Source organism: Castanea sativa, chromosome 8 (genome assembly GCF_040712315.1).
Source record: "Castanea sativa cultivar Marrone di Chiusa Pesio chromosome 8, ASM4071231v1".
NCBI classification, from domain to species: domain Eukaryota; kingdom Viridiplantae; phylum Streptophyta; class Magnoliopsida; order Fagales; family Fagaceae; genus Castanea; species Castanea sativa.
This window is the reverse complement of record NC_134020.1, coordinates 19,089,251-19,116,457: the sequence shown is the minus strand read 5'-3', so window position 1 is coordinate 19,116,457 and position 27,207 is coordinate 19,089,251. Positions and strand designations below refer to the sequence as shown.

The window sequence follows — 27,207 nt, the reverse complement described above, 5'->3', positions numbered from 1 at the left end:
GTGTTTTATTTATTTCCTTTTATATTGTGATATGTTTTTAACATGTTGTATGTGTTATTTTTATTTGAAGTGCATGATGTATGTTTAGGTTAAGGATTATGGCTCTCTTAATAAACTTTTTAATTAAATATGGTCTAGTAACACATTTCCAAGCCATACCTAAACTCCGGACCCATAATTTGGTATGTGGATTCATGTGTGTAAGTGATTGGCCCAAAAGGCCCAATATGGTTCCTCGACCTAATCTAGGCGGCGACTCCATTAGTCCACAATAACCCTCGAGTAGGGTATCATCAATTCTGCTGGGTTGACAGCTTTTTTCCCATATACTAAGGAGAAAACCTTGTGGCAAATTTTGTTGAACTTCGGTTAGCCCACAATGCATTTGACAGGTGTGTTACCCAGCCTCCACTGTACTCTTGGCTCATTTTTCTGATAATTTTAATGATGGTCTTGTTCGTTGCTTCAGCTTGCCCATTTCCCTGTGGGTAATACATTGATGACCAGTGATACTTTACCTAATAAAACTCTAACATCTTTCTAATTGCCTTGGTCATGAACGGTGTGCCATTGTCACTTATAATTCTGTGGGGTACTCGAAAATGTGCGATTATATTCTCCTTGATGAAGTTTGCTATAGTTGCTCCGGTGGCCTTGCGAAGTGGTATGGCCTCTGCCCACTTGGTGAAATATTTTGTAGCTACTAGGATCTAGATATACCCGTTGGAAGGTAGGTTAACTAGCCATACTAAATTGAGCCCCCACCTGTGGAATGGCCATGGGCTAACTATGCTTTATAAGTTCTTCGGCTGGGTGTGGATCAGATTGGCTTGTACCTGATAGCCATGACACTTCTTTATAAAATTTGATGCATCCTTCCTCATAGTGGGCCAGTAGTAATCCATCTGCAAGATGCACTGCTACAGCTTCTTCCTCCCCTAATGTTCCCCGCATTCGCGTAAGTGTACTTCCTTCAACATCCCCTTAGCCTTTTCAGGCCCTAAACATCATAGTGGGTCTCTACCAAACCCTTTCTTAAACAAGATTCCTTCGTGTAGGAAGTAACAGGTCACCGATTTTCTAAGCTTGTACCTCTCTTCATGCTTCTACGGTAATATTCCTTTTGCCAAGTATCTCACAAATGGGCTCCTTTAATCTTCCACAATAAACATGGCGTAGCTCTCTTCTTGGTCTATGGCCAGATGGCAGGCTTCGCATTGGTTCTGAATCTGATTCGCTTCTCTATTCATGGTTGGACAATAGAAGCCCACCCTCTGCAACCTGCAGTACAAGCTAACTTCCTTGCAGAAGCCACAAGTTCTGCTGTGCAATTCTTCTAGTTTTCTTTGGGCCTTTTTGTGCCCCATACATCTCAACAGGACGTAATCCTTCACGGTCTTCAATTCTACTACATCTTCTTCCTTCAATAGGGCTTCCCCGATGGAAGCCCTCTAATCTTGATCACATCTCTCCCTTTCTGTGAACCTCTCCTTGAGTATTTCAATTATAGACTCCTTTCGCTTCTTAACCTCCACTGTGGTGCTGCTTCCTTCAAAGGCTATTTGTGAGCCCAATGCAACCAACGCGTCTAGGTATTTGTTCTCCCTTCTCTGGGTGTGCTCTATCTCAAACGTACAAAACTTTTCTTCCATCCTCTGGGCTAACATCCTGTAAGGGGCCAGGGCTGGCTCTTTTAAGGAAAAGCTTCCTTTCACTTGGCAGACCACCAGGTTGGAATCACCCACTACTTTTAGATGTTAGATTCCCATTTCAAGGGTCGTTGCCAATCCTATTAGGTATGCCTTATATTTTACTGTATTGTCTGAGCACTGAGATAATTGTAACATATTGCGATAATTGTAACAACCACTGAGATATTCTGCTAGACTGAATAGGTTATCGAAGAAGTGCCTTAATCGTGTGAGACTTTTTCATAAGATGTACCTTGTAGGTCAAGAAGTAGTGACGTAGCGTTTGTGACGCATATACAATTGCTAAGCAAATCTTCTCTGCTTGGGGATAGCGTGCATCTCTTAAAGTGCGGCTTACATAATACACTGGCTATTCAATGTCGCCTCCATCCTCTTGGGCTATCAATGCTATGATGGCAGATAGGCTTAAGGCCAAATAGAGCAATAGTGGTTTCTTGCAAATTGGGGCTTGCATTGTTGGTAGATTTATCATAATTTGCTGTAGCTTTTGGGAAGTTTTCTATTGTTCGCCTCCCCATTCAAAACTCTGTCCTTTCTTCAACAATTGATGCTAGGCTTGTTATGAACCTCCTACTGTAGGAGAATTTTCCCAGAAAGCTCTTCAATTCTTTAACAGTGGCTGGTGGCTTCATGGTCACTATTGCCGTGGCATTGGCTGGATCTACATCTATCCATCTGCTGTTGACCAAGAACCCCAGAAACTTCCTGGCAGAAACTCCAATTCAACGGGTTCATTCTCAGCTTGAAAAGTCTGCATCTTTCAAACACCTTTCTCAATACTTTGACATTGTCTTCCCACTTCCTTAACTTTACCAAAATGTTGTCCACATAATCCTCCATTTCATGATGCATCATGTCATGGAATATCGCGGTCATGGTGCGCTGGTAAATTGCGCTTGCATTTTTTTAGCTCGAAGGGCATCAACGTGTAATAGAAATTCCCAGTAGGTGTTCTGAAATCAGTCTTCTCTACATCTTTGGGTGCGAACTGAATCTAGTTGTAGCCATTGAACCCATCCATAAAGGAGAACATGGCGTGTCCAACAACAGAGTCTATTAGCAGATCCATGTTGGGCAATGGGAACTCATCCTTGGGGAAGGCTCGATCAAGGTTTTTGAACTCCACGCAACATTGGATCTGTCCCTTCCTTCTATAAAGTCATTATGGTATGCACCATCCAATTGGCGTTTAAGAACTCCTTGTGGTTCCAAATTGCAGCCTTAAAATGAGTGATTAAGCTTGATTTAAGCTTGTCATGCATCAGTTTCCCTTGATGGTAGTCCAACAAAAATATTAGGTTCTTGCTTTGACATGTATGGGATGCTTGATTTAACAACAAAAAGAAAAGAAAAAATGTGGGATGCTTGACCTTCTGACAGGCTGTTTGCATGGAAAGACATGAGGGAGGTTCTGTTTTGTATTACACTTTTACCTTTGAAGGGCAGATTTGGGGCATGATAACTGAATTTGTCTCCCTAGGGGAGGGGGATGTTAGTCAATTCGACAACCATCGCTTTGAAGAATGAAGAACTAGTTTGTTAGGACTGGGGACCAAACCTTTTTCTAGGAAATAATGAGTCATTGTATAAGGCTACAGAGAGTGAACTCCCCTTCTAGATAAAAATGTTTCTATTTCCATATGTGAGGAGAGTTTATTAGTGTATAATCTATCTGAATAGTGTTTTGGGTCATTGCAGGTTTTTGTGGAGATCGTGGAAGGGCTTGATACATTCACGAGGATAAATGAAGCTTATGTGGATGAGAAGGGCCGACCATTTAAGAATATTCAGTTAATTCTTCTTTCTCTCTTTATGTATTATTTTGTTTATGTAGTGACAATGTATTATGCTGCTGAAATTAAATTTTCTTGACTTTCTCTTAATACCAAAATTTATTGCATTTTTATTTATTGAACAGAATCAAACACACGTACATTGGATGATCCTTTTGATGATCCTCCCCAGATAGCTGACTTGATTCCTGATGCTTCGCCAGAATGAAAACCAAAAGATTAGGTAATGACTAGACTACAGATATTAATTAATCATAATTGGGGGAGAGATGATGCTAATTAGAAAGGAGTCATAAGGAAATCTTAGTCATTTTAATGTTTGTCAGAAACTTAATAGAATCATACGCTTATCAAATTTTTCAAAATCAAGCTGGAGTGATTTCATCTTGATGTCATGGTCATTGCCTAGGGATTCAAAACTTAGCTTCACATGTGGCCTTGATTATTCTAGTTCTTTTTAAAAAAAATAAATTTATTTTTTCTTCTTCTCACCAATTGATAGAGCACTGTTTTTTTATTTTTTATTTTTTATTTTTTATATAAGCTTGTATGCCGATTTTTTTGATAAATAATAAGCTTTATTAGAAAAATAAGGAAATCTAAAAAAATTTGATAACCATTTCAATCCACATTTTAGATTGTAATTTATCTACTTTTAACATTTGGTCTTTTGGTTAGGAGTCTATTGAATTTTGAGTTCACAGCTTGCTATTGAATTCTTATACAATATGATTAGGAGTTGGCTCAACCATTGGAGCTGGAGTGTATATTCTTGTGGGAACGGTTGCTCTCACCATTTCCTTTCTAATAGCTGGAATAGCAGCTGCTCTTTCAGCTTTTTGCTATGAAGAGCTTGCAAGTCATTGTCCATTTGCTAGGAGTGCCTATCATTATTCATACATATGTGTTGGAGAAGGGTAATTGACAAATGTTTGCCTTTTCAAGTGGTTAAGAAACTGATCTTAGCAGGCGTAAATGTGACTGAATTGAACGGGTGTGTTGTTTCTAACCTCTTTCTTAGGATTTTTTTAAAAAAGTTTTACCATGAAATAAACACTTGCAAATAATTTGAGCAAATGCTGGAATGGTTTGTGGGTCGTGTTAGTGACTGGTTTGTGGGTTTTAGTGGATAGCTGAAATGGTTTGTGGGTTGTGGTGGTGGTTGTGTTGTGGGTTATGGCTGTGTTGTGGGTTTGAGTAGGGGCTGTGTTGTGGTGGTTGTGTTATGGGTTTGAGTGGTTAATGTTATGGGTTTGTGGTGGTTGTGTTATGGTGGGTTGGTTCTATAAATGTATTTCATGTTTGCATTTTTGTTGTATGCATATTATTGTGTTTTTCAATATGGTTATTATATGAACTTATTAACTAATCATAAGTTGTATTTAGGGTGTTCCTCCGAATCAACAATCTCCAGCTCTCCAAAGATCATCAGGTGCATCTCACCATCAAGAAAAAAACTAATCAATTTAATCTTGGTGTTCAAGGAGTTTTTTGCATACTAAAAAGTTGTTTTTGAACAGTCGCATTTTTTGAAAGTGTTGAAGAATATTTCCCAACACTTTGAAACTTTAATTATGGTATTAACTTAGCTTAGGCGGTTGTTTTATTCTCAGGACCACATCTTTTTATCAATCTAATGATGATGGTATTGTAGACATTGTTATGTATATTGATAATATATTTCTCTATTTTATTCTATGTTAATATTGTGTTAGTTTGGAAACATTTGTGGTATTGTGTTAGTTTGGAAATATTTGTGATATTGTGTTAGCAAAGCCAAAACTATTACAAGTTCTTTGTAAACAAGTTATTAGTATTATAGGTTCTTCAGGTTCTTTGTAATATGTGGTTTTAAAACCTAGTGGAAAAAAAAATTTAGCTATAGCGGCCAGAAGTGCTGCTAAAAGTGTACTTGGAATGTCTTAAATGAAACCTTATCGTGGCACATATAAACCGTCACTAAGGTTGATTTACCAAATTCCTAGCCTTATATGGTGGCAGTGGAAAGCCCACCGCAACAAACCAAATCCGCTGCTAAAAAGTACTTATATAGTGGCGGTTTTTATTACTGCCGCAATAGGTCTATTGTGGCATCATAGTAGTGGCGCTTTGAAGCGCCGCAATAGCAGCTACCGACATGGTTGTCAAAATTGTCATCTGGATTGTAGAATCGCATGATTTTACAACCCACCTCACCAAAACGTTTAGGATCGCACTAGGATAAAAAAAAAATGGTAGGATTGTAAGATCATGTGGGATCCTATCAGATTCTACCGATCCTACCAAAAACATAAATTTTTAGTTTTTTTTTTTACGGGATAAATTCTTTTGATGAAACTTTAAGGGTTTTTATTTTTTCATGTTGTGATGGTATGACTTTTTATTTATTATTTTTATAAAATTATGTTAACCTAAGCAAATGTTTTCTAGTTTCTAGTTCACTTGTAATCAAAATGAAGGAATGCTTCATCAATTCTAAATGAAGAGTTTACTGCCTTTTAAGATATAATGTTGTTAAATTTGCTTGATCAATATACTAATTTGTGTTCTAATATTACTAAAATATGTTTTTATATATAATTTTATCAATTGTGCTTGTATTTGTATATTGATTAATTGATTTTTTTGAGCATGCTCTTTAATTGTTGCTGAGTGGTATAACTTGAATAGTTGATGTGAAATTGTATCTTGAAGTCTTTTGCAGCTCTAGTATACAAATATATAATGTCAACATAAATGATGAAATGGATGATGATGATGATTAGGAATTTAGGATGGTGGTTACAAGAACCTTAGAATGGGAATAATTAAATGTTCACTTCACCTTAATATTCATCTTACTTTTGGATTTCATATTGTAATTAGCTAGTTTCCATTTGCTAACTTATTTTGGATTTCAAATTTGAAATTTAGAACTTGGAAAATATTTTCCATATGTTTTGATAAATATTTTAGTATTTGGTTGCTAATTAAACATGTATTGAAGTTTTTAGATACATTGGGTCAAAACTTAAATATATTTGTTTCGTTAGTATAGACTTAGCGATTTATGACATGCAAATTACATCATATGATGAAAATTTAAGATTTTTATGGATGAATTTATAATTTACGCGATTATTCATCATACAAAGTCATTATCAATGTATTTTTTACTTTAAATTTGAAAATATGTAGAATCTTACAATTCACGATCCGATCTTACGATCTACGATCTCACTTACCTTCAACAATCCTAAGTAGAATCCCGATTTTGACAACCTTGGCTACCGCTAAAGGTCAGATGTGTCTTTAGCAGCACTTTTATTGGTTTTAGCAGCGCTGTGCTTTTGGAGCGCTGCAATAGCCCGTTTTTCTTGTAGTGACATTAATCTAATTTGTGAAAGTTCTCATATAGTTTTTTTTGTTAGTGTGTCATTGAATTGTAATAGAGTTACTCTAGCTTTTGTTAGTGTTGCTAAAGAGAAAGAGGAAGCTATTTCTTGGTTTGAAGAATGTCCTATTTTCTCTTTTCAATTGTATAATGTGATTATTAATCACTAAAGTCTACTATCGATTCTCCTAAAAAAACTAAAGCAAAACCTTGTCTCACCAATCACGATATCTATAATATAATTTTCAAAAAAAGAAATTGTGATAAGATTGTCATCAAAGTATTAGCAAAAAAAAATGACATTATTGTTAAATAGCTCTTTTTAAATATTATAAAAAAAAAAAATCTAAGTCACACGACACATATAAGGACATAGCATGAATTTATAATAACAGTCTTTAATCTTAAATCTGCAAGTTGTTGATTATTAGTTTTGAAAGAGAACAAGCATGAAAATTATATTTAAAAACATAAATTAATCAACTTACATTATAAAAGATTATGAATAATTTAAGGAGGCTAATAATAACAAATCCTTTTAATTTTTAAATGTATACACTATATTAAGAGGGTGCTAACTGCTAAGTGAATTTTTTTTTTTTTTTTGAGAAGGAACTGCTAAGTGAGTTTGCTCCCGCAATTTGAATAGCATATATTGTAAATATATTGTAAATATTTTTTCACTCCCGCAATTTGAACTGCTAAGTTGAATAGCATATATTGGAAATATTTTTTCACTCCCGCAATTTTTAGTTTGCTCCCATAAATCACTGCTTAAACCTTCCAAGTCAAAACCTTTGAAAGCAAAGGGTTAAAAAAGTAAAAATATTAAACAATTTAGGTTTTATGAACAACAAATCCGTTGTAGTCTAGTTGGTCAGGATATTCGGCTCTCACCCGAAAGACCCGGGTTCAAGTCCCGGCAACGGAATTTTTCTTCTCTTTTTTTCTTTCTGTCTGCCTAACCCCAGAATTTTCTTCTCTTTTTTCTGCCTAACACAAAATAATTGGGTCCACTAGTTAATAGCGCATGAATCTCAGACAAAATTCTAAACTTCAGTGTCTGGCATTGGCAAAATTTTTAAAGACTGAGGTCCGAGAGTGCTACTGCTAGGTCCTAGGTGAGCATAATTCGTCATTCGTATAAAGATGAAAAATAAGAGGGTACAATAACGTGTGATATTTTCTTTTAGGTTGGAAGTATAATGTGTGATGTTAGACATTAATGCAATTTATGCAAAATCAACCGCTATACTTTCATGGGCTTAAAATGATAATTTAAAGCAATGACATTTTTTTATGGTGTCCTGTACATGGTTGTCAAAATCACGATCCGGATTGTAAAATCGCACAATTTTACGATCCCACCTCACCAAAAAGTTTAAGATCGTAGCAGGATTGCAAAAATGGTAGGATCGTGTAGGATTATATGGGATCTTACCGATCCTACCATTTGGCTTTTTTTGTTTTTTTTAAGTGGGATCCATTTGGGTAAGATAATCCACCTAAACCCACAAGCCCAACGGGTTATCAGAAGCCCAATAATGAATTGAAGCCCCAAATTTACCACTATGTCAACATAAAATCTCAAAAAAACATATAGTACTTAAGTTTAATGTTTTGGATGTTAATACTAGGAAGGATATAGATGATAAAATGGGATATGACAATGACGGTGATTGGATTAGAAGAACCTTAGAATGGGAATTCTCTTTTGGATTTCATATTTGTAATTAGCTAGTTTACCTTAGATTGAGAATTCTCTTTTGGATTATATATTGTAAATTTGCAGTTTGTTAGTTTTTATATGCTAACTAGCCTAACTTATTTTGGATTTGGAACTTAGAATTTGGAAAACATTTTCCATATGTGTAGATAATATTTTGGTACTTAGTCGCTAATTAAACATATACTGAACTTTTTAGATACATTATGTCAAAATTTAAATATATTTTGTCTCGTTAGAATGACATAAGAACGATGTAGTGCGTGCAAATTACATTTTATGATGCAATTTTTCTTAATGGATAGATTCATATTTTAAGTGATTATATAACATACAAAGTCATTATCAATAAGTTTTTTGCTTAAAATCTGAAAATAGATAGGATCTTACGATTCACGATCCGATCCTACGATCTACAATCCTACTTACCTCCCACGATCTTACGTAGAATCCTGATTTTGACAACCTGAAACTAACAAAAAAGCCCATTACCTGGTCTTTCATATCCTAGAGCGTGTGTGTTGCTTAACAATGATATGATATTCATAAAAGAGATCACATATAAATAAGTAAACAATCAAACTATAATATATATCTCAAATTGAAATAGAGTGCTAACCACAGTTGATAACAGATTATAAAATTATTTTTTAAGATTATAAATTTCTTATATATTTTTATTTTTTATCAAATGAATTATCCAATAAGTCATTTGTAATTTTTTTTTATATATATTTTGAAATGTTGATATTATGTAGAAATAAAACTTGTATATTTGTTTTACTTATCTTTGTGTTATTTTGTTTTAGATAGCAATGTTAAAATTTGCATAATTTTAAAATTATTGAATAAGTATTAATAAGTTTAACTGAGTTCATTCTTGATATAAGTGGTGAATCAAAGCAATACATTTTACATCAAATAATTTATTGCATAACTTTCCAAATAGCATATACATGTTGTTTTCTTTATAATAAAAAAAAAAATTCATGTGAAAAATACGAGTCAACCTGACCTAACCAACCCATAACCCGATTGACCCGAATCTGTTTTTAACCCACTTAAAATAACCCATTTTGACCTACAACCCGTTTGACATACGACCCGATTGACCCAACCTGCTTGTTTTGCCATGTCTAATCTACACACTGTTCTAATTTACATTTTTAACCCTATACTTCCTCGTCCCAAAGATATACCTGTCACAGAGTAAAAAAAAAAAAAAAGATATAGCTATCACCTAATATGCTGATATGCATGCGATTCAGGGTATTTAGATCAGAAAAGGTCCGATCCTTTTTATTTTATTTTGGTTAGGAACAATTACGTTTACGTTATCAGGGATAATTCAATTTTGAATTTCCTTTGTGTTAATATGCGAACTGGGATTGAAAAGAAAACCCTTAAAACTAAGGCTAACAACTTTCATTTGCCTTTCTTACTCTTGATGTCATTCGAAGTTCGAACTACATTTGCAAGCCGGGCTTAAAGAGAGAGTCAACAATATTGGTTCCCAACCTATTCACAACTGTCGAGTCTAAACATCTAAAGAACTATGAACTCACCAGACTTTCAGATGACATGCTGCAATGGCACAAACTGATAAAATCGTCTTAATTGTTCAGCCGTACATTCCCAGTTTCCCACCAAAAGAAAAATTACAATATTATTTTTCAGCCAGGTATATGGTATTGGCCATTCAACTATATCTTGAAGTGAGACTTAGCAATTCATCTCCTTCATGGCTCTTGAAATGTGCCATTCAAATACTCCTCACCTGCAACACCGGATGTTCCATTTGATAACCGGTTTGAGCTGGTGGAATTTGAATAAGGAGAATATGTGGAAACAGGGCTGCCTCGTGAATACCGGTTCTGTGCAGCTGTGCTACTTCTTGTCACCTTAGGTCGAGCCTTTCTACCCTGTAGTGGAGTACAAAAGCACAACCGTTAAGGAAAACAAGAGCTGATGTCCCTTACATTCTATGAAAACCACCAGAAAATATAATTTTCTCAATTTAAGAAATGGAATACCAACTATCAAATCAAGGGAACATAGGATCACCTTTCCCATGCACTTCTCCAAATGAGGAGCAAATCTCCCAGCCACAATAGATCGACCACAGTTCATGCACTCAAATACTTCACTGGCTACAGAAGGATGAGACTGTCCAAATATGTCAACCACATACTTGCTATTACCTTCACCACTATTACTAGGATCAGCTACCCTTACCCGGGCTTGTGCTGACAACCTCAGTTCTTCTTCTTCATCTTCCAAATTACGATCAAGACCCAACCTTGCTATTCGATGACATTCAGATGCCACATCAACAATAATGGAATCAAGGAGATCTCCGAAAAAGTGAGATGAAAGCTGCAAGCAAAACCCAACAAAAGTGAGGAAATATGACAGATTTCATGTAGAAAATTTCCACACGCACAAGTTTTTAAATTTTAGGGTAATAAGAAACCAAACAAAAGTCTGAGTATCTTGACTTTAGGTCATTGTATGAAACCCCTCTGCAATATTTAGGGTCATACTTCTTGTGCAATCAAACCAATAGAATACAAGGTATGTTGATACAAAAACACATGTATGATATGTCTTGGTACTCTGAGAAGAACCAAAAAATCACAACAAAAAGAGGGAAAAGAAAGATAAGTGAAATGTAGATGGTGGCTCATGGGTACAAATCCACGGGGGGCGCGTGTAACCATATAAAAAAAAAAGGTGAAATAACTTTTTCCATTACCACCCATCAACACGCCTTTCTTGCTGACTGCTCTACATACAAGGTTGACTTAACTCTTCCCTCTTTGTCTACCCAGATTTCAGTCTCAGACAAGTCTAAAATCAGGAAAAGTAAGGACTTCAATCTTGTAGCGTGCGAGAAAAATCAATCAGATGTGAAACTAAAAAACTGGAGGTTTTAACCTTATCATCTTCCATTGTTCAACAGCTAAGCCAGCCACAAAAGAAAATGTGTTCTTGCGAAGAGAAAGGGATACCTGAGAAGCCATATTGTCCTCATTAGGCAATGACATGACTCTTAAAAGCAGAGCTGCTAGTTCCAATATGATGCCCACGAAGAACTTCAGTTAAAGCCAGAAACACTTCACTATATTGCAGCAAATAGAAGACAATATTAACAACACAATCAATTATTTGACACAAGCAACCAACATTGAAGGTTAGAAAGATAAGTAATAAGATTCTGTTGTTTTGCTATATGTAATACTAAGATTTTATTTAGTAACAAAAGAGCTTCTAGCCCAAGTACAAGGGTGATGTATACAAGATATAATAAGCAGAAAGAAAGACTAATATCGAAATTGCACATAGCACTCAGAATTATCCAGAGATATAAACAGAGAAAAGCAAAGTCACAAATCCAAATCACTAGGTAAAAGACTTTGCCACATATCCCTTCTACTTTTCACTCTGTCTCGTTCTTCATCACTCTACGGCCATTCGAAACCCTAAAGCCCCAAATGATAAATCTGTACTAGTAAGTATCAAATACATAGCCAAGCCAAGCCAAGACAGCCCATTTCATCACTCTACTTACTTATTGTTATCTTCCGTTCCAACTAGAAGACAGAACAAGATCAGAGAGAGAGAGAGAGAGAGAGGACTCACCGGCAAAGCAAGAAAGAGATTTCCACAGGAGGAGAAGCTTCTCCGGCGAGAGAGAGAGAGAGAGACTTTTACGGATCAGAGTGCTGTAGTTTCAGATGGAGATGCTGTTGCTGGAACTTGGAGGAGGAGGAGGAGGAGGAGGAGGTTCACGGTGACGAAGGAAAATTCGACGGAGATTTAAGGGATTTTGATTTGGGCAAAAGCGAAAATGTTGTTTGGTTACAAGTTTTCGCTATCCGTGTGGAAATTGCTGACTAGATTTTAGAATTGCTGGTGACTGGTGTGGCATCACATGTCAGTGACTCAGTCAGGTGTTTCTTTCTCTTCTAATGCGGAGGAGGCAAACACCGAAATGACTTGTGTAGGTGGATGCACTACTACTCAAAATGGATTGACATTGTTCTCATCTTAGGTAACAATTTAAAATTCACCAACTAACTTTGAAACTACGAGCCCGTTTGTTTAGGCGTATTGAGAGAAAAACGGGCGTTTCTGCTATCATGAAAATCTTGATATGTTTGGCTAGGCGAAATTTGTGGGATTGCGTTTTTCAATTAGCAGATTTTCGCGTTTCAGGAAAAGCAATTTCCTGTTGCGATTTCGATATCGCGAGATTTGCAAATCGTAATTCCGCCAATATTTTTTGCTGAAAACCAAAAATAGCCTCCCTTTACTGTTGCGTCTCTAGTCCTCTCCCATATATCCTCAGTCCTTTGCCTCAACACATCAGTTTCACAAGGATTGGTTCACGATTTGCTATTTTTGCTCTGCTCCGTGTATCGTCGTTCTTCATCGCAATTCCAAGTAACTACCTCTGTTTTTGCTCTGCCATGAGGTAGATTTTTCTTTGCTTAAGATTGTGCATCTATTTGCATGATGTAGTATTTTCAATAATGTAAAAACCCGCAGAGTTTGTTCAATATATTTGGTTCCATGTATGTTGCCGTGATCTTTTTTGATTCTTTGATTGAATTTGTTTGATTCTTTGTGGTTGTAGAAGTTACCTAGGAAACTTAGGGAGCTTTTGTTTAATAAACATGAGAAAGTGCCCAGATATGCAGTCCAAGCTGCTGCCTGGTCTTACTGACCAAGTAGAATTTCAATTCTTCAATTTTTCCAAGAAAATCTGTGAAAGAGAGAAAGTACCAAGAAAATATGTGTGTATTCTATCATTCTATGGGTATTAATCCTTAATTTATGCTTGTATGATTTCCATAAGGTTATTGTATGATTGTATAATTGCCTAATCAAATCCACATGGTGTATCATAGTTGGCACATAAGTTTGTTTTTAGTTGCCTTGATGGAAGGAGTGGATATGACATTTCAAGTGTGTCTTCTTTTGTTTTTATTCATGCATATGTAGCATAATCATCATTCATCTACACATAGTGCTACCAAAATGGGAGGGGCCCCCTTTCTAAATTCATTAAATTATGCTTTTGTTTTTTGTGGTAGAAATGTTATGAAATTACTCCTACTATTCAATTTTCACATGGGTTTGGTTGTAGAACTTGTTGTATTTGGCTGAATATTAATATTAACAAACTTATGTTTTTTTAGATGGGTAAGCCATCACAAAATAGCTCAAATGTTAGAGCTCAATGGCCATCAAGAGTAACAACTATCTTTTGTGAAGCTTGTGTGGATGAGGTATTTAAGGGTAATCGACCTAATACCCACTTTAGTAAGAAGGGTTGGGCAAATATTATAGCAACTTTTGAAAAGAAAACTGGAAATGAATATCCTAGGGCGAAGTATAAGCATAAATGAGATAGTTTGAAGAAAGATTGGGTACTTTGGAATAAGTTGAAGGGAAGTGAAACTGGATTGGGATGGGATGCAGCCAAAGGAATAATAGCTGCAACTGATGAGTGGTGGGAGAGGAAAGTAATGGTATGTTTTGTATAACCCATTGTACATATTTTGTATTACTAGATAAACCATGCTATTTGAGTTATTAATGACAATATTCAAAATTGTAGGAGGTTCCTGAAGCTGCAAAATTTCGAGAGAAAGGTTTGGAGAATGTTGACTTATTAGATATTATGTTTAAGGACATTGCGGTCACAGGAGATTTAGCATGGGCCCCCACTTCAGGTGTGTTACCTAATGATCTTGAGACACCTAAGGAGGGGTTAGGTGATACTTCTGCTAACTCATCTTCTCCAAATGATGATGATGACGTTCATGAAGATGAGACTCCTAACCTCACACAACCACCTGACCCAACACAAAAGAAAGGAAAGAAGCGAGTTTTACCGTCATCTACACAGAGCAAAGGGAAGAAAGGAGGAACAGCATTACAGTTGACACAACAGCTTAGTCGTATCTGTGATGTTATGGAGTTAAGGAACTTCGCTTTTTCAGTGGAGCCAAGTAGTACTATTCGTAATGTCATGGAATGCGTGTGCACCTTAGATGGCATTGAGAAGGGTTCCGAACTCTACCTCATGGCAACACGTATTTTTTAGAAACAAGAGAAGAGAGAGATGTTTGTCGTGATGGAAGAACCACATTTACAACTTCAGTCTTTGCAAGAGGAGGCAAGATTGTTAGGACGGCACTACTTTGGCACTTAGGGTGTTTTAAGTTTTATCCTAGGAATAATGTTTTATGGAAGAGAGATGTTTAATGTTTTATTGTTTTATCCTTTGAATAATGTGGCTGTTAGGGAGGTCACTACTTTGGCACTTAGGGTTTTTTTATGTTTTATCCTTTGAATAATGTTTTATGGAAGAGAGAGATGTGTTTAATATTTTATTGTTATAACCTTTGAATAATGTGATTGTTAGGGTGTTTTAACTTGTTGGGTTGTTAGGGTGTTAGAATCTTTGTGGACTGATTAAGTAGTGTAGAGGCTACTGTAATTAGTGAATTTGTTGCATTACTATTGCAAGGAAGCATGAAGCTGTAGCCAATTATAAGGTTTAATGTTAAGAAGCTAGCTCCATGAAGCTAGTTGCATTAGTAGATACAAATGTGCATTTGTTAGTTATTGTTGAAAATTGAATGATTTGGATGACTGGATCTACTTTTGTTGATGGGGAGTGCATGTATAGTATAATCAATGTTTTAAAATCATAAGCTACTCTTCATATTGACTTGTATCTTTTTTTGATAATATTGACTTTTATCTAATTACATGTATGTGTTCCATCAAAAGAAAAATTATTGCATGTATGCGCCTTGAGTATGATGCCAGTACAGCAGTACTTATCTGATATAGATGAATTCTGTTGGTATCTCACACCCTTGATCTGACGTCGGTACTTGTCTGATATTAGATGGACTAGTACAGTCAACATAAGGTTAATGTTAAGAAGCTAGCTCCATGAAGCTAGCTGCATTAGGTGCTGCATCATGTCTGCATCAGGTGCTGCATCGAGTCTGCATCAGGTGCTTCATTAGGTGCTGCATCGAGTCTGCATCAGGTGCTGCATCAGGTTTGCATCAGGTGCTGCATTGGGTCTACATTAGGTGTTGCATCAGGTGCATCAGGTGTTATATGCTTTTAAAAAAGGCAATCTTGTCACTGTTATGTGTTATATTAGTTTTTTTTTTGTGAATGGCTTGGAATTGCTTGACATGGGATTTAAGGTTAGAAATGACATGGGAAAGGTTTAATATTAAGAAGCTAGCTCCATGAAGCTAGCTGCATCGGGTCTGCATCGGGTCTGCATCAGGTGCTGCATCGGGTCTGCATCAGGTGCATCAGGTACTAGATCAAGTGCATCAGGTGTTATGTGCTTTTAAAAAAGGCAATCCTGTCACTGCTATGTGTTATATTATTTTTTTTGTGAATGGCTTAGAATTGCTTGACATGGGATTTGAGGTTAGAAATGACATGGGAAAGTCTTGTTATAATCACAGTAAGGTGTCTTTTCGAATCGTGTGTAGAACCCTAAGTTGGTAAATTTTGATGAATTAAAAACTGTTGAAAGTTGGTAAAATTCTCAAAAAATTTGAACTTTGTTTTTGTGGTTGCTGTGAACTTATAATCTAAACTTAGTGACTGAGAGATATTGCTTATGATGTATTTACCTGGAACACTGAGGATTGAGGAAGTAGAGTTTGTTTGCCTTCTTTTGTTCTTGTTTGGCTTGTGTTGTGTGCATGGTATAATATGCATTGGCATAATTTTTTTTTATTACTGACTGATGCAGCATTCAAGAAAACGTAATGCTTTATGGTACCCTAGAGTATGCTTAATTACTGATAAAGGTCTATTTGGAAACAACAAAAGGATTGGTAATTTGATCTCAAATTTAAAACCACATATGACATATGTATATTATTTTGATGAGTAATTAGTGGTTCTATTGATAAGAGGAATTTCTTTGTGTTAGTTGCTAAGATTTCTTCGGGTTAGTTGCTAAGATGGGTTTTGTATTTAGGTGGAGTTTCTCATCGCAAGCATGGGTCTAGATTTGTTTCACGCTTTCCATACCAATGCTGCTCTTGTTTATCACCTACTTTAAGGGTACTTGATGGGGTTTGCAGTAATTTTTCATGTTTGGCAAGATTTAAAAGAACGGAAGTAGTACAATCCATTCTGCAGTATAGTCCAATCCCTCATGCAGGCACACACGCACCCTTCCGCAGCAATATAAGCACCACCTGTGCACACACACACATGCATACTCCCCTGCACACCCTTACACACACAACTGTCACACCTACACACACACACCCTTGCAGCAATATACGCACCACCTGTGCACACCCTTACACCTATTTACAAATATCAAGCCTACGATTGTCACAATGCCTATTTACAAATATCTACAAATATCCACCCATGCATACCTTTACAAATATCTTCAAATATCCACACTGTCACACTACAGTACCTATCATTTAAATGTTTACTCATTTTCTTTATTGTGATTTATCTAATTTATTGCTATAATATTGTAGGTGATATTCCTATGGATTACAATGATTATATTGGTAATAGTGATGAAGATCATTCTTATGATGTGGAAAACGATGAATATGATGATGAGGAATTATATGATCTTGTTGTTGCTGGATGTCATGTTATAGTGACATATTATATGAAATATATTGATAAACAACCTTGTAGAGATTCTGAACAAACTGGCTATATGTGGTTGATGGATTGTTTGATGGGGAATGAAACAAAATGTTTAGAATGAAGCCACATGTTTTCCTTCAATTGTGTAATGTTTTGCAACATACATATGAGCTTCAGCACACAAGGCATATTAGGCTAGAAGAGTCAGTAGGTATATGTTTAATGATACTTGGACAAGGAGCTTGTTATAGGATGGTTCAAGAAAGATTCCAACATTCTGGTGAGACTATACATAGACATTTTCATAGAGTTCTGAAACGCCTTAACATAATGTCAATGGATATCTTCAAGCCTTCTGACTCTACATTTAGTGTAGTTCCAAGACATATATAGAAGAATCCGTTGTACATGCCACACTTTCAGGTATTCATTTCATACATTCTAATTTGTTTCTACTATTTGTTAGGATTATTTCCTAAGTATCTAAACTTTATATTCTATTTTAGGATTGCGTTGGTGCCATTGACGGTACACATATCCAAGTTGTTGTTGGAGACGACAAGAAAGCTTCATATTATAATAGAAAGGGCATGACATCTTTTAATGTGATGGCAACATGCGATTTTGATTTACTTTTCACATTTGTTATGGCTGGATGGGAGGATGCAGCACATGATACACGTATTTTCTTAGATGCTATCCATCGACAATCTGTCAACTTTCCGAAACCACCACCAGGTATATAAAATTTTTATATATTAAATATGTATAAAGGATATTATTTATGTACATCTTACATTTTTTTTTTCTTTTACTAGGAAAATATTATTTAGTTGATGCTGAATACCCCTTAAGGAAAGGATATTTGCCACCTTATAAGGGACAGAGGTATCATCTTTCAGATTTTAGACGAGCTGGTTGAGGGAATCACATAGAAGAGAGGTTTAATTATGTTCACTCATCACTTAGAAGTGCAATTGAGCGAACTTTTGGAGAGTGGAAGAATAAATGGAAAATTTTGAAACAAATGCCACCTTATGACATTAAGCACCAGAGAAACATTATAGTTGCTACTTGTGTTTTGCATAATTTTATTAGAAAATATGATAGGGAAGATGAGGGATTCAATTGGGATGAACATGGCTTGGACAAACCAAGAAGCAATAGTAGTGGAGAAGGTAGTAGCAGATAGGGAAATGTTGAAAATGTACAAGATGAAGAGATGAAATTTGTTCATGACAAAATAGCTTGATCCATTTGCGGGTTGTAAACAATATTTTTATTATTTCTATTTTGGTGTTTTGGTTTTAATTTTTTGGAAAATAACTTTTTTATTATTATAATGGATTGTCTATTATTGATATTGTTGGCAATTAACATTTTAATATATTTATTTTCCTAATCAGTTTAATATCTTTTTCTTGATGAGTTATTTTTAATATTTTTCAAAAAATAGTTAAGTCCTTTTTTGGAATTTACACTCAAAACAACTATTTGTAAAACAGCTTATCCAAATGCTTAATATGGCTTTAAAAATAGAAAACGCATATTTTCACATTTTTACCAAACACTTATTTGTGGTTTTTAAAATGGAGTTTTCAAAATGCACGTTTTGAAACAGCTTATCTAAGCAGGCCCAAAATCATCTATGTTTGTATATGCAACCAAGCAAGACTCTATTCAGCCTTGCAGTGATAAGTGCAACAAAATATCCAATAGTGAAAACCCAATATGCACTTTAAGATATTTCATCAACATAAAAGTAACATTCTAGGCAGCAAAAATCCATACACTAAAAAAAAAAAAAAAAAAAAAAAAAACACAACAACAACAAATGAAACATGACAAACATCAATTGCCCTGCCATAATTCAAAATAAGGAGCACAAAAACAAATACCCAATTGAAATTAGAAGAAAGAAAAGCTTCATGTACCTAGCATATGTCTTCTTAGTTGAAAGTTCATGTTGTCCTTCCCACATTGCCTGTTGAATTTGCACATCCTTGTCATTCTCAAAATTCATTCTAACTTGAAAAATGTAAGTGATTCCAACCAAAACAAAAAATATATATGTATGAATTTCAAAAAATATATGCTGCAAACAAAGCTATTTGCAAAGCAACAGCTACAGCCTAACTGAAAAATATGATTAATCAAATGTATTATACTATCTATAAAGGAAAAAAAGAAAAAAGACGACTCATTTCACATCTCTTGTAAATTCTAAATGCTTATTAAACCTGCATGGTTTCAATATAGAAATCCAAATGTTCAAAGATTCTATACATTCATTTTGTCACATTTTTAACCCATGGTACTAACAAAAACAGAAAATACCAGACATAGAATTTCATAAATTTAAAAGATCACAAAAATAATACATATACAATTTCATAGACTTGATAGAGTGTGTTATCCTTCGGATTAATACATATAGGATGAAACAAAGACACATTTTTAACCCCAACCAACATTTCTTGTGATTTGTGACAACTATATAACTACCACCTGCCATTTGTCAATATTTATCTAAGTTGATTTGGCTGAAAATACAAAACCATAATATTAGTTAGAATGCCACAAAGATGTAATATTAGCCCAACAAAGATGTAATGGTTTAAAGATATTAGCACTATGATTTAAGTCATTGTTGTTTTAGATACAATCCGATAGTAAAAACATATAGTAAACTTAGAACAAACAATGATCAATAGAAATCTACCAAGAAAGCCACTAAATATGTTTTTCTTTTTTAGTGAGTAACTAAAATATGATATAGGTTTTGCTAATGATGAAATTCCTTGTAATCCTTAAATTATCATTTGTTGGAGTACTATCAAGACACATAAAATACTTCCAGAACTTATAAATGTGATGAATGACAAATCACTGAACTTTTATGATAGTGGTTTATAGTTCATAGAAAAAGAAAAAAGAAAAAAAAGAATAGAGGTTTATAGTTACATATCTTTTAAGAAAATCAAACACAAAAATTAACTTTGTTGTAAGCATATAGCACTGCTGACAAATGTTGAAACATCAATGTAACACACACACACACACACACAAAGATAAATAAAGAATTTGAATAATGTTCAATATTCACCTAGTGTGAGTAGCAACACTTAGAGATTTGGTGTGATTCCTAATTGACCAAGTCATCTATTAAATCTAATGCTTTTCTAACATAAATCATGCATGCCAATTTTTAAGTCAATTACCAGTCTGTTGATGCTATTTTTGCTAAAAGAACTCAAGTTTCATTATAATACATTATGAATTATTATATACCAAGAATTTAGGAACATACCTATTTTGCAATGAATTGTCTACGTCTTCATTTCCTTTGTCTTTGCCCTCAACTTCACCCGCCACATCTTTTTACATAAAAGAGAGAACTAATTGTGGTAGAATATAGATGCAAAAATAAAAAGTACAACGAAAAAAAAATATTAAAGTATTAACCGTACGTATGAGGATTCTGTAAAGTGTAAATAATTGATACATAACATGATTGAGTTGAAATATTAAATAAAGCCGAAAAGTTTATATGCAAAAGAAATGAAGTTATTGTAATCAGTAGATAGATACCCAAAGTACCAATCCATTAAAACTACAAACTTTTAAACACAAATTGAAAGAGATTTCAATAAAGGGAAAAATAGACCTAACCGTACCCATTCTTCTTAGACTTTGGGTTGCCTCAAAGGCTTGGCCTTTCCACCTACAAACCCAGAAATAAATAAAGAAACATAAATGAAGAGTGCAGTCGAGATCGCAGAGTGAATCTATAATCGAAATAAATCAACAGAGAGTAAAGGAACCTACCCAATAATAGCTCTGGTGGTGCGACGGCAGAAGAAATAAAGTTTCCTTGTGGTTGGAGGCTGACGGTAGTGCCGACCCTAAGATGTCTGTCTTTCTCCCTTTAGGTTATTGGTGCCAGTTTCAGTGGTCTAAGTTTGGCAAGGGATGGTGATGAGACTGAAGAGAGAGGGGGAATTGTCGAATGGTTAGGAAAGGGGGAATTCTCTTTTCTCTCGATCTCTCTCTCTTTTCTCCTTGAAACGGGTCGCCATTGTTGGGATCTCTCGCTCTGGCTCTCGGTCTCTCTATGTGTTAGGGTCTTCGGCGTGCCTCATCTCAAGTTTTCAAGAATATAAAACTTACCGACAACTTTATGGAACCCAAAGATGAAGGAAGACCGGTCTGACAATAGTGAAAAGGCCTCTCCTTCAGATCTCTTTTTCCAACTCTCTATGCATCTTATCAGATTTCTATCTCTGTGTCTCACGGTCATAGATGGTTTCTAATCTCTATCTCTAATTCTCTATCGTGGTGTAGATGGGCTTTAACTAGTTTATTTTTTTATTTATAATGAGAGGGTTTTAAACCGGTTATTTTTTTTATTTATAATGAGAGGTTTTAAATGGTGTAGCATTATCAATCAATGTAATTTATCGCTTTTAACTTAAACGTGGCAAAATTTTAGATGGCCTTTTTTCCTAACGTGGCAACACCTCCTTAAAGGCTTCTACTTTTATATATAGTATTAGACAAGCGGTTACAAGTAAAAGAATCTCAGCACCTTATATCAAGCTATAGTTGAACCCTTATACTAATACACAATTGGACTTGTAATGCAGTGACAATTTCTCCTTTCAATGCATGGCTCCTAATACGTGACTAACCAATTGATGCGCGGATCCCAGTACACGGCTTACTCCTTTGCACAAATCCCAGTACATGACTAACACACCAACTTGAGAAAGATGTTGGTTCTTCAGTACATCCACACAATAAAGATCAAGAAGCTCCTTGGTTACAAAACCCTATGGTGTACAACACAGCAGCTTCTTCAAGAGAAAGATGAACTAGGGCAAATTGTCTCCGGTCACAATTTGAGTGAATAATCACTTTGCATCAAGTTGCATCATGTTGCATCCCTTTGACTACCCTTAAAATAATCCTTATATATGTCTAGGGTTGTGAGAAAAGAAACCCTACACAATTAGCTTGGATATGCATGAAAAACAAATTTGAAAATCTGATTTTCGTAATTCTCGATAGACAGGTTATCTATCGAGCTACTGTCGAGCATCAGGCTAAAGCTCCCTTTTAAACCTTGATAGATACAATCTGTCGAGCTTTAAAATATAACACTTCTTCTCTTGATTCTTAAACAGATTTGCATGGCTTTAACTCTTGACTTGAACACTATGTTTCTTGAAGACTTAAACCATCCTAGATCTACCCAATTACAAGTAAAGTGTGTTTTGTCAAAGGATTAGCCAATTCTAAATGACATATGTTCATAAAAATTTCCACATATGTCCTAACATGGCCTATGGTATATTCACCTCTTCCCTCAAATCCTGTCACCACCATTGGGCACCCTTGTATTTTTCTTTCTGAAATCCCTACTGCTTGCAATATGTCCAGCGAAATAAGGTTTACGGAAGCACCTGTATCAACTAAGGCCCTTTTGATGGGATTTAGCTTATGGAATTTGCCAGGTAGATGGGCCTTCTATGATCTGAATATCCCACTTCCATATCTTCATCACTAAAAGTGATCTTGTTTGTGTCCTACAAGAGAGCTTTGCCAGTTCTGGTTTCCACCGACAAGCACTTTACTCTTGGCCCTGAGGCAATGCTTATGAGGATCTCCATGGCAATTCTCCGCTCATTTACTGTGAGTTCCAACTAATCAAATAGGTTCTTGAACCTAGAGCTCTTCTGCAAGGTGGTAATTGCTACGGTAGACAGGGCTGGTCTTTCCTCTTCATTTTCCTCTAGATCCGTGCAAATGACAACTGCCGCTACTCCCTTCCCCTTATGGTTTGGGAGCGGGTTTAGTGCAAAACATGTCCACCATGTCATCCCATGTCGGGATGGACCCTAGTTTCAAATCGGTGTACCAAGTATACACGCGGTCACATAGGGATTTGGAAAATTCCCGAAGATATAAGTCCTCCTCTGCCACGTAGGGACTGAGAGTGTCAATAAACTTGCTCACGTGTTCGATGGTTCTTCCCCTTTTGCCATTGTATTGCGCAAACGTTCATGGCTTATACCTCATGGGACATGGCTTGCTGAGTATTCTCAGCGGGTAAGGAGGCCTTCATCCGTAAAACCTTTCCTTTGGCACCTTGGCCCTTTCTTATTCTAGAAGTGCTGCAACTTCGGCCATGCTGATGCTCCGCATTCTATGGATAACCCCCCACTAAGGTCTCTTCCTTGTCTGCCACACACTTTGGGTCATGTTGGCTTCCTTTTTCTTTTGTCTTGTTCGCCTTCATTTGTCGAATTTCTTCTATTATCTACAGTTGGGAATGCTGCACAGACTGCAGCACCTTGATGAAAAAGTTGGCATTGTCAGTAGGAACCCTTTGTTCTTGCTAAGGTCTAGCCCTTGCTCCATTGACACCTTTCGCTTGGTTGGGCTGGTGCTGGTGGGGCATTGCTGACCTTGACTCTACCTACAAGGGCACTACACACATGTTCCATGTCGTCATTGATCTCGGGGGCATAACTTACGAGTGCCTTATCTACCTTCCATGCCTTTTTCCCAACTATCCAGTGGAGTCGCCAATTTAAATGTGGTGGGCCTTTCTATACTTTTGGGCTAGACTGCTTCTTGGCGTGTTGTGGCCCAGTAGTTCTGGGGAAGGAAAGTCGAGACTGGCTTGACTGAAACTCACCTCAAGCCAGCTTGTGCGCAAGCTAGAACCCCCTTTTGCTGAGATCTTAGTCATATGCCCACGGCAGAAGATGCTGTCACAATAAAGTTATAGCAGGAGGGCATAATAAAATAAAATAAGAGGAGTATATTGGCTGCTAACCAAAGACAATGATTTAACCATTTTCTTAGTAAGGAAAACACAATTATATGAGTACGGCAGAAATATGTTAGTGATAATGGTAAAATAAGAAGAAGAAGTAATGTTAATGCTTGATTAATTAAAAAAAAAATAAGCGGTTAGTTTGCTGTGCTTACTTCCTTAAGAGGCTTAAGTTCAGGAAGGGAGCCACTCTTCAATATGGGCAATTGGTGTGCTGTTGCAGGCAACCAAAAATAAAACCTATACTCCTAAAAATATATGTAGTAGTGCGAGTAAGGATCGTTCCCACAGAGAGTATCTAGCCTAGTTTTATGCTACGTGAACAAGGAGGGGGGGTTTGAGTATAATGAAAACAATTTTATGAAAAACAACTAAGGAACAATTCAAATTAAAGTATCGAATTCAATCAAAAGAACAAACCTTGGTCTAAGTGAACATCCACCATCAAATTTTACAACTGATCATCAATGTAAGTATATATCAATTCAAACTTTGAATATTCACCGTTGGAACTATTTTTCTATTTCTCCTTAGTCATAGCTAATTAGAAAACAAGCAATCTAATTAACCCTAACTACTAAACAACCCAAGGCAAGCGCTAAAGGTTTAATCTAGTAGCAGCCTTAAGAATTAGAGAGATCGATGAAGCTAAACAAGACAAGCACAAGTAGTTGCATTTAATTTAGTCGAGCGTTCTTACTAAGATCTAATAATTTTTGACGCGGAAAATCATTAAATCTTAGTTGCTGCACAAATTAGAGGGATCAAACAATTACGGATTTGATATCTAACTTAGCAGTAAATTGCAACGAATAATAAACCAGTAGGCCTCCTAGTAATTAAACGAGACAATAATGAAAATAGGCACAAAAGAACATTTGATACTCAAAGCATAAAATTGAACAGTAAAATCAAATTAGATCTCATAGTTTTATTGGTTCCGAGGCTTCCATTTTCTTTGACCAAGTATAAAAGTTTAAGCCATGCAAGGCCATGACAAAAACTCGAAGGAGAAAATTAGAGAAGAGGGGAGAGAGAGGTGTGTGTGTCCAATCTAATTTCTCCTCCCCTCTTTTACACGTTAATTCCCCCATTCCCAAGCCTAGAAAATCTCCTAAAAATATTCTAAATAATAATATCCAAATCTGAATAATTAAGGAAAAATATTAAAAATAAAACAAAGTCCTAATATAACTAGGAAAGTGGTGTTTTTCAACTGGAATTTTCGTGCATCAAATCTGGAAGCTTCCGAAAATAAACTGCATCAAATCCAAGTATTAGAATTGCAGGCTAAGGAATGTTCCAGAACGTCAGCAATGCAGGTGCAACAACTTCAAGCCCAATTTCAAAACTCTAAACATGAAAGTTGTAGAGCTTTGTCTTGGAATTGCATCGCATCTTGAAATATCTCAATCGGAGCTCTGATGAGAGAGTTATGCCCAGATTACGAAGCGATGTCAAAGTTGTCTAGAATCACCCGATTAGCTTTGTTTTGCACTTAATGCCTCCATTTGCATCATAAATAAAAATATAAGAATAATGAGTACATTTAGGCACCAAATGAGTATAAAAGACTAAACAAAAGGGAGAAAAATATGATATTTTGCATTCTCATCAAATTCCCCCACACTTAACTTTTGCTTGTCCTCGGGCAAAGCTTAAATTCACTTTCCCAAAAACACCAACGTTGCAACACCATCAGCAAAGAACAACGAAGTTCTTCAAAACTCATTACATATTATGAACAAACATTCTTAAACAGCTGACAATTACCTAGTAAGAATTTTCACTTGAAGATGGAGTAAACTAAATATGTAGACCCTCACAAAAATAAACACTCGACTATCATGTGTTTGAATGATATGTGTTTCGCTCAAATTTATTCCAATGGAAATGATCTACCATAGGCTTGCATAGCTTCTCATTCTCCACCACTGGGATCACATGCATAACACAAATCATAAGGACTTTTCAAAGGTAGTAACGGGGTTTAGGATCAAGGAGGGAAATATTGGGGAATGTAGCTCAAAAGCCATCGAAACTAGTGGAGAAAAAATGAATCAACTCAAGCTCGAATATATAAGACACGTAAAACCAATCACTCCATTCAGCAGCTTCCACCTTTGTATATATCATATATAAATAGACCACTTTCTTGGAATTTTAGGAGGAATTATGAACATGGACAGTTTGTAATATTAAAAGCAATTTCCTTCGTCACTTTCTTTTTCTTTTTTTTCTTCTTTTTTTTTCTTTACCAAAATAAATCAACAATGGAACTCACAAATTGAGAATGAAGACATGTTCCATTTTACCAGTCACAGCCATACCACAAATCCAGACACCCCCACACTTATTTCTTGCACACCCATACTTATCATAATGCTGAACAATGCTCCACTAGCTCTATGGCTTGGGTAAAGGTATTATTTTTCGGGTTTAAAGCTTGTAACGTGGGTTCACAATAGAGGAAAAAAAACAATAAAGCTTAAAGGGGTTCAACAAAGGGAAAAATTAATTGCAAGGTAGGCTATTTGGCTTATGTAGCTTATAACAAAGAGGGCCTTAATCATGTTCATGCATGCATGTGTCAATATGACCTCGAGAAGATTCAAGGCAAGTTCTAGAGAACCAAATCCATGGAAGAATATCTCACATGAAAGAATAATGAGATTGATATGGATGTGTCAATCTAAAGGCTCAAAATCTCACCAGCTTTTGTTTACTAAATTTAGTCATTACCATTCTCAAGGAAAATAACTAGACCAATTAATTCTAAGCTGGAAGATCACTTATTCAATCATGTTATGAATTTTTCAAGCTTAATTGAATCTTGCTCATGACATACACAACCAAAAATCTTTGAAAACCACAAAAACAAAGAGCAATTTTTTTTTAAAAAAAATACAAAATTATTTTTTTTTTCAAAAATAAAAAATTAAAACACAACCAAAATCCCCTCCCCCACACTTAAAACTTACATTGTCCCCAATGTATGGTAAAATGCAAAGAAAAGGAAAAAATATAAATGTGAAAATAAGAAGAAGAAAAAGAATGAACTTCCCTGGGTTGTCTCC

At 35.6% G+C, this 27,207-nt stretch overlaps 1 protein-coding gene, 1 long non-coding RNA gene, 1 other non-coding gene and 1 pseudogene across 4 annotated transcripts; 3 read left to right on the top strand and 1 right to left on the bottom strand.

Moving 5' to 3' along the window:
* Positions 1-3,368: 3,368 nt before the first annotated feature.
* LOC142606679 (uncharacterized) lies at positions 3,369-5,152 on the top strand. 2 transcript variants are annotated; one of them, XR_012839152.1, is made up of 3 exons: positions 3,369-3,502; positions 3,631-3,728; positions 4,242-5,152. It is a non-coding gene; the product is annotated as an uncharacterized LOC142606679 (long non-coding RNA). The 2 variants fall into 2 exon arrangements; XR_012839151.1 differs by having other exon boundaries at positions 4,210-5,152.
* A 2,584-nt stretch (positions 5,153-7,736) lies between these two features.
* TRNAE-CUC (transfer RNA glutamic acid (anticodon CUC)) lies at positions 7,737-7,809 on the top strand. The gene has a single exon. It is a non-coding gene; the product is annotated as a tRNA-Glu (tRNA).
* Positions 7,810-9,992: 2,183 nt separating this feature from the next.
* On the bottom strand, positions 9,993-12,542 carry LOC142605736 (SAGA-associated factor 11). Its single transcript, XM_075777175.1, has 4 exons — positions 12,247-12,542; positions 11,616-11,725; positions 10,669-10,980; positions 9,993-10,526 (listed from the first exon to the last, which is right to left on the bottom strand). Exons 2-4 carry the CDS (start codon positions 11,649-11,651, stop codon positions 10,344-10,346), a joined length of 531 nt encoding a protein of 176 aa, XP_075633290.1. The 5' UTR covers positions 11,652-11,725; positions 12,247-12,542; the 3' UTR covers positions 9,993-10,343.
* A 1,266-nt stretch (positions 12,543-13,808) lies between these two features.
* Positions 13,809-14,827, top strand: LOC142607366 (L10-interacting MYB domain-containing protein-like; annotated as a pseudogene).
* The last annotated feature ends 12,380 nt before the right edge of the window (positions 14,828-27,207 follow it).

Bases quoted from the DNA above. Each gene is read 5' to 3' on its own strand.
- LOC142605736 (XM_075777175.1), bottom strand. From the start codon at position 11,651: ATGTCATTGCCTAATGAGGACAATATGGCTTCTCAG. The intron at 10,981-11,615 runs GTATCCCTTTCT...TTTTGCTTGCAG, and splicing joins AGGACAATATGGCTTCTCAG to CTTTCATCTCACTTTTTCGG. The intron at 10,527-10,668 runs GTGATCCTATGT...ACTCCACTACAG, and splicing joins TGGAGAAGTGCATGGGAAAG to GGTAGAAAGGCTCGACCTAA.